Raw genomic sequence first — 10,128 nt, 5'->3', positions numbered from 1 at the left:
GAAATTTGGCCGGTATGACGTCAAAGGGTAGTCCCTACGTCACCGAAACTAATCGATGAATATGGCGCATTCTCCAGACGACAGAGCCGCTCCGAAAAGCGATCGAAGTACGGGCGTTTATCGGCGAAAAAAGCAAACAGCGGCGGCGCTTAGAATCAGGGATTACGCGAGGGTAGTAAACCGTCGCGAACCTTAAAGTGATAAAGCCCTTTTCAAAGTACATATAATAAACAGTCGCCTTTACAGCGACGGTGGGTCGGCATTGTTGCGCGGTGTTGTTGGCATCGAGCCGACGTCGAAATACCGTTACAGGCGAAGGAACAAAATCGTATACATCAGCCTTGCTGGCAAGAGTTTTCTCTGAACCCACCCTCGATTCGGCTCGCTTTCCACAATTTTACCTCCACCAGATGGAGTTGCCAGCAGCGTGTCAGCTCCGAGACTGAGCTAGAGCGACTGCCTCTGTGGATTAGAAATTCCTGGACCGTTTTTACACTAAGGGTTCTTCTCGTTTTTGGATAGCTTCTGAAACTGAATTTAAGAATGGTAAGTCCACTTTTTTTTACAAGTACCAGTCATTCCTCAAACGTACAATTATTTAAATACTTATTTAATAATAATAATTAAGAAGTTAGTTTAAACGATATTTTAAAGTAGATTTTGAATTTCTGGTAATTGGGTCATATTAAATTATTATCTTATATTACGTACGTATATAAATAATCCTGTTATATTTTGATTTGATATCGTAAATCCACAATACAAATCTGGCTGACACTCGCGAGATTAAGGTCGTTGGAAGAGAGATAGATAGACCGAATTTAAAGAACCGTACGACCTCTAACGGTATTTGCGCTCAACACGTATCGTTTATCGGGTTTTGCTCGTTCGCAAAGTCCATTAAGAGGGTAATCAAAATTGGCCGTGATTGCAAGGTCAAGAGGGATTCAAAGACCGTTTTCAAGTACTCCTATATATAATACATATAATAGCAAAAGTATATAAAATACTCTTACGATATATAAGTATTCATCTTCCTATAATGCTAGTGCTAATGTTTATACGCAGGCTCCAACTGATTTCTCAAAAATCGTTTTGGATAGAAAAATAGTGCGAGGTGAAATACATCACATACTCACTTTCTAAAACTACCGCAGACTAAAATAAATCAATAAATACTTATGGAAAGTATAATTTTTACATTAATAATTAGTTTTTCAATACATTTTTCAAAAATCGTTTTGGTTAGAAAAATAGTTCGTTGTCAAATACATAATATACTAACTAAAATATGGCTTAAAAATAAGTAAACATCCACTGGAAATATAATGTTTATATGGATACTTATCTCATAAAGGTTTGTATATACTTCTGATAACAGCAATTGATTAATAAGGTGTGAATACGATAGCTATAAAAATAATCAATTTTTACGATTCAGGTAAAAGATCTTAAATAGCTCTTATCTCTTACTATTAACGGATATTTCCTTCAAAAGCGGGTCGGGTAACGATAAAATAGCAATACTTTAGAACATAATAAATGTATCTCAACCCAATCAATTTTTAAATCAATCTTTGCTACCAACGTCTTTATCAGAGAGACCTTAAATCGAATTGAAGACTCAAGCGACATCAGAATTACATAATATATTTAAAAATAATAATAATCAGCTAGACTAATACCCAATACCTAAAGCCGGGTTATATATATTTCCGTACTGCTAATATTATTTTCTTAAAACTCGTAAAGTCGTGTGCACATAAGTATATGACCAAAAGTAGCATAAGACCCAAAAGTGTGTCAGCTGTACCTTCGTGCCTATTAAAATTTCTAGTGAGACCTAGTCACACTATAGACTACATAACCTAGTAGTTGGAATAGTACTAGCAATATTATATTTAGTCTATAGACTGGCGAGATTATCTCTTCAATTTAGTCGCCCGTAGACATACGTTCTAAAACGCCTCACTCGGCGGCGCTGGAGTACCTCGATTTTGATGACGTATTTTTCCGCCCCCCCCCCCTCCTTCGTTTCCCTGTTTTACTTTGCGACAAACTCTCATTAACTACTATACAGTTCTGACACACTTTTGGGTCTTATGCTACTTTTGATATGACCAATAAGTAGGGTAATTTTTACATTTTACTTCGTTAGGCGGAGTAATACGCGCGGTAAATTTCAGCCGTGATGCGGTGTATACTTCCGCGGTTTGGCAGGAAGCTCTCACTCGCGTGAAAATATTGGAGCCTACGAAAGTTTGGGATTCTTCTATCGTTAGAGATATTTTGTAAACTGCTGGTAAAATGTATATTTTGTTTTCGCGAAATTCAATGTATGGAAAATTAACGCTACTTCTAAAATAAAACGTTTTAGTTTTTTAATATTATATAATAAATAGAGTTCAAAAGACTATTTATGTTAAAAAGTCCGCTCGTTGAAGCCTAATTAAAGGCGTTTTTGTACTTTCTAGGCACCGACAGAGTTTAAAGTTCCTGTTATTTTCGTCATTGGTAAGAAAATTTTAAATTGTTCCAAGTCAAGAGTGCGTCCAGTCGGTAAAAAAAACTTTTTCGTTGAACACGGATCCGCCTAGCGGTTTTATTGGCTTTTCTCCTTAAAATATGTACCGAATTGACGTACCTCAAGGACGCAAAATAAGTGAATTTTTGGTCCCTGCAGGATAATATTTTCAGATAAATATTTTAACTTACGTGCGTTTGAATTATGATGATATGTAAATAATGAGAAGGAATTGAAGACAAGCAGTTTTTAAATAGTATTTTCGCCTGAGAGAGAAAAAGTGAACTAGACAGTTAAACCCTTTGATAATAATTTTGGTACTAACATTTGTAACAATTGTCAAGGTGGACCTGGTTCGGGAAAGGGCACCCAATGCGAGAAAATCGTGGCCAAGTATGGCTTCACCCATCTGTCGACCGGTGACCTGTTGCGAGACGAGGTCAACTCTGGCTCCGAGAGGGGACAGAAACTCGTCGATATCATGAAGAGGGGAGAGCTCGTACCCATGGTATCAAACACCTTTGTTTTCTCATTTTCATAAGGCCAGGAGCTCATCAAGGTAGGAGTATTCAATTTTAGCTTCACGGAAATTGCAACAGATGGTTCTTCGGACGGTACAATTCATATAACGTAGAACGACCAAATGGGAGTTCAATACTTCTATCTTTATGAACTCCTGGTACGTCCAAACTATTATAAGCCAATAAAGAAAATCACCAACTCATAGAATTTCGTTTGACGCTTATGACACCCTAAACTTTATGTCCGTATTTCTAATTAGATTCTTTTTCGACGACCGCTTAAAGTGACTCTGGACTTTCCTTGAGCGTTAATGACTGGTTAAGCCAGCCTCAAAAAACGTGAACGGGGGAACTTGAAGGATAAAGCTACGTCTACTCTCCTACAAGTTTAACCTACACGTTTTCTAGAGCGGGCCTAACCTCTATTAACGAAACGTTTAATAGATATCACGCATTCGATAAATAACCTGAGATGCCCTCCTACAAATTTTAACCTGGCCACCTGTTTAAAGCATTAAAAGTCGCTCGATGACTTAGGCCTAAGTTGGTGCTTTGGGTATAAAAATACGCGAAAAAGCATAAACGTCCGCAATAAAAAGGAGGCAAATTCTCGATAATAAAAAAACGCGAAACTCGGACCAAAATAGTGATGCACCGATATGGGTACAGCCGATATATCGGCTAATCGTGGCCGATAATATCGGCCGATATTAACAAAGTTACCTATCACAATATTATGCTTTTTTGTTTACTCTCGTAACCACCTGTTAAAAAATGATATGATCTATGGCTTTTGGAGTCGAAAAACCACTTATGATTCCTGACCGTTTTGGACGCGAATAATTATTTCCTACAACAGCGATCAACTGGCCTTTTTAAAAGGAAATGTAAGGTTGTGGCAATAAATGTTTTCCATTAATTAGTTAGTTGAGTATCGCCTTTTTTTAAAGTTTTTCCTGAAAATATTTTTCTAATACCAGAAGTATCGGCTAATATCGGCCTCGCTTAAGCCGATATTGGCCGATACCGATATTTGAAAAATTAGCCGATATATCGGCCGATAAATCGGTTACCGATATATCGGTGCATCCCTAGACCAAAAACCAATTTAATTACTTTAAATTTGTTAGGGTTTAGATTTTTGTCCCCTTTTTATTATGGACGTTTCTACCTTTTCGCGTATTTTAACGGCATTTTAGTCCTTGGGTATTAGCCTAGCTGATTATTTATTTATTTTTATTAATTAATTTATACTATAACTAGCTAGTTGAAAGAACTGTTATTTTTGTTAACAAGCTGTGAAAAACGCATTTGATATTTAACGCTTATGATATATAAAGTGGGATTCTTAAATAAATTAATTTGTAAGAGCAGTAACTAGTTAAAGATCAGAAATTTTTCTGAACAAGTTGTAATCTCAGCTATCATCAATTTTTTAAGTGAGCAGCGTTTCTATGGTTGTTTTTATGATGTAAAACGTTTTTTGAAACTATTTGGTTCACTGTAGGAGAAATATAATTAAGCATTGATTAATTAACTTTGATAATTTTGGGCTGCGACAGGACGACGTGATTCAACTGTTGAAGGAAGCGATGGAGAAGAAGCTATCGTCGTCGAACGGTTTCCTCATCGACGGCTATCCCAGAGAAAAAGACCAAGCCGTCAAGTTCGAAAATGAGGTACGATAAATGCAGCCGAAGTGACATCATTTGCAAAAGTGTGTCAATGCATAGACAGTATATATCCCTAAGGGGACGAGAATACGCTCTGATTTTTAGACCCCCAACACAGTCGCTTTGCGGCCAGCTGCAAGAGTTCGTGTCGATGCTAGGGCCCCAACCGAATAAAGACGGCCGTACTTTAAAAACGGGAACTTTCAAGGTCATTTGAAGCGCTTAGAAGCTTACGTGTTTCCCCCCCTCTTTCAATAACAGAGCGTCAGTGAGAGAAACAGCGACGTTAATGCAGTGGAAGGTAGGCGATTTCTCGTCCCCTTAGGGATATATACTGTCTATGGTCAATGGAAGCGTTTTTTAATTGAATTAAGTGAAATCTGACAGGGGTGGAGGGAGGTAGAGATGAGTCTTGGGCCTGCTAAAGGTGGGCTTACCCGACCCGAACTCGCCTCGAGGCGGGTCGGGTTTTCGATATCGAAGTTTTTGGCTGGTCGGGTTTAATATTATAATTTTTTTTTGGGGCCGGGCTGGGTCGGGCTTTTTACATAAGACTGACCAGGTCGGCTCGGGATTTTTATATATAAGTGATCGGGCCTTCAAATTTCCATTTTATTCGCAACAGCAAATCTCTACATACAGGAAGCGAATCATTATCTCGTGTTAATCATACTCTTGGCACGTTCACTAATTTTTAACCGTTTCTCAAAGAGCTCCAAGCGCCATCTACTGACAAAATTTGAATCTGGGAGGCCACTCTAGCATTTAGTACAAGCGGGCCGGTTTTCAATTTTATCGGGCCTGTTCGGGTCGGGTTTAAAATTTTAAAATTTTTATCAGGCCGGCCCCGGTCGGGTTTTCGAAATTAATAATTTTGGGTGGGCTGGGTTTCAATTTTGTATTTTTAAACGGGTCGGGTCGGGCTTTAAAACTAGCCGACCCGACTCATAGAGGGAGGGTATGTATTGGAAATGGAATGAGAAGGACGTTTAAAAGTAGAACTAGTGTCACCTGGTGAAAGCATCGAGAACTTAAGAAGCACTGAATATCGCACTGAAAAAGGCTAGCAAGTTTATGGTTTTTTTTTCACTTGACGGAAACGCTACCGCCATCTATATACGTTTCTATACAAACCTCGAAAGAACAAAACCAGAAAGTGCGTGCATCGTCCATCTTAGTCTAGCCTTCTACGCGCTCTATCTCGATAGTATCATTCAGAAAATCTTTAGCATTAGAAAGGAACTGGCACACTTTCTCAAATTATGTTACTTTTGATATAAGCAAATTGAAGTTATTGAAATTGGCCCGATATCTGGGTGTCATTTTCCTTGTGAAAGCTACTGAAATCGAATAATTGCACTACGGAATTGTCGGTATTCATTTAGCAAGTTTACAATTGGCGGTAAGTTTTCCATAAAAGCCGCTCCAAACAAAACCTAGTAAACGCCAATTTTGAAAATGTAGAGTTAGTTGTAAATTTAAATATAAATGCAAATTGTACACCCTACCGTAAAAATTCAAACCCCCACAAACATTACCGCAAGAAATACGCAAGAAATAATATAAATGAAAACTTAAATACCTCGAATTTAAAAAATGGCGCTTACTAGGTTTTGTTATGGGAAAACAGAATCCCACCTGTTCGAAATATACCGTTCTGATAACTTCTGTTTATTTACATTTGATATAATCAAGCTAAGCCCTTCAAGCTCGTACCTGCTACGCGTACTTCGGCACAAGTTATTGATTCCGTTATTTTCGTTCCACGAATGAACTCTAGATTTGCAGCTGTTCTTTCCTGTTGTACTTTGACGTATCGGAGGACACGATGACGGCACGACTGCTGAAAAGGGGAGAGACGAGCGGACGAGTCGACGACAACGAGGAGACGATACGAAACAGACTGCAGACCTTCAAGAACCACAGCCAACCCATTCTCGACCATTACGGCGACAAAGTCAAAGCGGTACAGCTGCATTTTTATACATATCCTTAAAGGGAGTACAAAGTAAGACGTTCAATGGTGGAGCTTGGACTAATACAGGGACTGTTCGGCTCCCTTAAAACTTAAAAGGACACTTCTTCCCAGTGGCGTAGTCAGAAATCCTTCGAAGGAGGGGTTCCAACTATGTAAAGTACCTGAGAGGGGTCGAGAAGGGGGTTAAATTTTAGTACAACTAAAGTTACGCCCAACGGGGGGGGGGGTTACACGGGAACCCTTCTCTTGTCTACGCCACAAGTCCTTCCGATCCTTCTCTCGTTTAAAAAATGCGTAAGTCACACTGCGCATGTGTGCAAAGGTATCACAAGCTGCGGCTATTTAAAAAAAAAAGATTTGCGTCTAATGTTTTTTAAACATGGCCGCTCCTTGTGATACCTTCGCACTTGCGCAGTCGCTGTTACGCATATTTTTCCCGAATGAAGAAGAGTTTTCACGCTTGCTAAAGAAATTCTGTTGTTCCGAAATGTCCCTGTATTACTTAGCCCAAGGGTTGAGCCACGCATTTTACACGTTAGGGGCGCTGTTGATCTACTTTTAGGAAGACACTTCTGGACGTTTCGGTGCAAATGAATTTCCCAAGCAGGCGCGCAAAAAAATTTCATAACCGGGTCTGCGCATGTGCTATGGTATGAAAAGGAGCGGCCCTTGTAATTAAGAAAGCAACGCCACCTTACGGCTCATAATTATATTACTAATTTGATTTCCAAAAACAGACGCCAAAAAGTACGGTACTGCTTATTAATCCCAACAGGGGACACTACTGAACATGATCGCACCAAGTGATATTCGCTGTTATGCCTATTTTCCCGATAGATGGATAAAGGAAAAATAAATACAATTGCCTAACAGGTTTACAGGTTTATTGGCTGCCGTAGAAACTACGCTCTTTTGGAACAGAGTGGATACTTTCGGAGCTCAGCAGCGCGAAATTTAAAATAGCAAAGTAAAACAAATAAAATCAATGGGAATGATTCGTTTTGATGGCGCAAGGCAAAAATAACCCCTACTCAGAGGGCGGGGCTACATGTGGTCAGAAAATTTATATACCGGTGCGGTGCTTCAAGCAGATCATAAAGCTCCTCAAGTTCATAAAGCCTACTACACCGGTGGTCTCATCAGAATGCCCTACGCCAACGTCCACATAGAATTATGTATTTGTGCCCCACCGTTCCGCTCTAGCACTACGGCGGCCTACAAGACTAAACAGGCCGGGACAAAAGTGCACTTGCGAAACCACGTTCGGCCAGTGAGACAGCCATCGTGACTGGCTCACATATAGCAAACAAACAACCTCATCATGGCCCAACAGTAGGCGACACCGTGGGCTGCCCGAAACCCTCGCTCGCACAGCTGAGGACTAGAGTGACTTATTCTTCCACTGCAAACTACCCTCCCCAGAAGGTTATATAATGCCGAGTATTTAACGCCCCCAGGGCTCCAGTGACCCAGAAAGCCGGGTGTGGAACGCCTTCTAGGGTCCAGTGACCCAGAACGCCGAGTATGGAACGTCCCATGGGCTCCAGTGACCCCATTAAACCACTTGATAGGGACAGTGGGAACGTCCACAGCCCGAACAGGTGACAAAACAGCCATGGGCAGCAAGAGCACTCAACTACTAACGGTCGCACCGCCGATGCAAGCCACTCATCCCGCCAAAACACGCAGCAATAGGGTGACCAGCTTCCAATTCGCGCACCGTTGGGGGATAGAGAGTGGGTGCTCTAGCATCTCTAGCCGACACCCTACCTACGTAGGTAGATAGCGTAGCCCTTCAGAAAAGGCTCCTAAGGGGGATCAACGGGCACACTGCAACCCACGTAAACCGGCATAGCTGGCACCGGATATCCCGGTGTGGCTCCAAAGGCCGGGAAACATCCAATGACGAAACCGAAATCCCCTTCCGATTACTACTCCTGTGGGCTTTATTCCTCCAAGACTGAAGCACACGCCGATGACGTTTTTCTCATGGTGGGTAAAACTGGAGCATGGTACCAGCTAGGAGCAACAAACACAAGGAGAACGCAGCTAGCCTTTAAACCCGCTAACGCCGCGTCGTGTACAAATTTCATTGGACGAGCCTTTATGCTGAGCATTTTACGGGCGGGGGGAAGACAATTTCGGGATTTTCCTCTTCCGAAGGCAGCAGGCGCTAAAGCGTCTAACCAATGAAAATTGTACAAAAGAAAATGCATGACTTTTGACGGGTTACGGTCTCCTTGTGTGGGGTGCTGTGTTTGTTGCTCCTAGCTGCCAGCGGATCTCCATTAATATAAAAAAACAACCGTTTAGTCATTGGTAGGAGCTTCTATTATGCGAAATTTGGACGTGTGTGCCTATTCTTCAGACATTTTTCCAAACTCAATTAAAGAATATTCGTCCATGTAGAAGATTCTACTAAATAACTCACTGGGCACACTTGGGTAAAACCCCATCACGCAGATTTGGCGGAGTGTAAAATATCGATTTGAAATTTAAGCCCCTGCCCCCACAATTACGTACCATATCCAAAACCCTGTATACTCCTTTTTAATAGCAGATTCGAAATTTGTGGTTGAGTATCACAAAAGATGATAACGAACCTAATGAATGATTTCGTACAGATCTCAGGCGAGAGGCCGACGGATGAAATTTTCGATGACGTCTGCAAGTACATCGACGGCCTTAAATGCTAACAGCAATTCTCCGGGATTGGTCTGTCAGTTCACCGCTCACCGCTGCGCTCATTCTCTCAACTATGCGACAACAATTCGTTCATTTTGACAAAACATTACAAATATATGCCTTCGAAGTTTGAGGAAAACATCGCGTGAAGTTAACAAAGATTCGTATAACAAAGAAATCAAAATCAAGAGTCCGAAATGTGCTGAACTATAAGTAAAGATCTTTGGATTTAAGAAACTTCCGTCTGCTAGAGATGCCGGTAGTGTAATTACATAATTACGAAAGAAATGTCTATTAAATTTTTACCCACTGAGGGTGTGATTGGCTTATTACATAGGTTATTCAGCTATTCGAAAAAAGTGAACTACGATATTTTACGTTTTTACAAAATGTGGTTCGATGTTTCCTCGCTACTTCGAAGGGATAATATAGAGCTTTTGGAGTGTCTAGTCAGTCAGTCACTTTTAAATTATTCGGATCATATTTAAATTAAATGGAAAAATAGAAATAAAGGATATTATTTACGTTATAACTGAGTGATATTTACTCCCGCCTGAAATTTTAAAATATTTGGAAGTTCGCGCTTGGGTAAGCTTTTTACAAGCCATATTTTATTCACGCTTGGCAAGGCAGATTTTATTTTAACATCAAATTAAAATTTGATTAATTTTAAAAGAGCTTCATGGTTTTAATTTCCTTTAATAGAAACTTTCGTGAGCTTTCGGACCGTGGTCCTTTTTCAGGCGT

At 40.4% G+C, this 10,128-nt stretch overlaps 1 protein-coding gene across 1 annotated transcript; it reads left to right on the top strand.

Annotated features, from left to right (window-relative positions):
- Window positions 1-224: 224 nt before the first annotated feature.
- Window positions 225-9,913, top strand: Ak1 (Adenylate kinase 1). The gene is made up of 6 exons (XM_090175286.1): window positions 225-546; window positions 2,475-2,514; window positions 2,869-3,032; window positions 4,608-4,724; window positions 6,499-6,684; window positions 9,321-9,913. The coding sequence occupies exons 1-6, from the start codon at window positions 544-546 to the stop codon at window positions 9,390-9,392; spliced, it is 582 nt and encodes a 193-aa protein (XP_090031412.1). The 5' UTR covers window positions 225-543; the 3' UTR covers window positions 9,393-9,913.
- The last annotated feature ends 215 nt before the right edge of the window (window positions 9,914-10,128 follow it).

Source organism: Leiobunum rupestre, chromosome 5, assembly GCF_980474605.1.
Source record: "Leiobunum rupestre chromosome 5, qqLeiRupe1.1.hap1, whole genome shotgun sequence".
Lineage (NCBI taxonomy): Eukaryota > Metazoa > Arthropoda > Arachnida > Opiliones > Sclerosomatidae > Leiobunum > Leiobunum rupestre.
The sequence above is the reverse complement of the archived record's forward strand: the minus strand, read 5'-3'. Positions and strand labels throughout refer to the sequence as shown.

Excerpts from the sequence above, each read along its gene's own strand:
- Ak1 (XM_090175286.1), top strand. Across the intron at positions 2,515-2,868 it reads TCCTGTTATTTTCGTCATTG|GTGGACCTGGTTCGGGAAAG; the intron begins GTAAGAAAATTT and ends ACAATTGTCAAG. Across the intron at positions 4,725-6,498 it reads CCGTCAAGTTCGAAAATGAG|ATTTGCAGCTGTTCTTTCCT; the intron begins GTACGATAAATG and ends AATGAACTCTAG.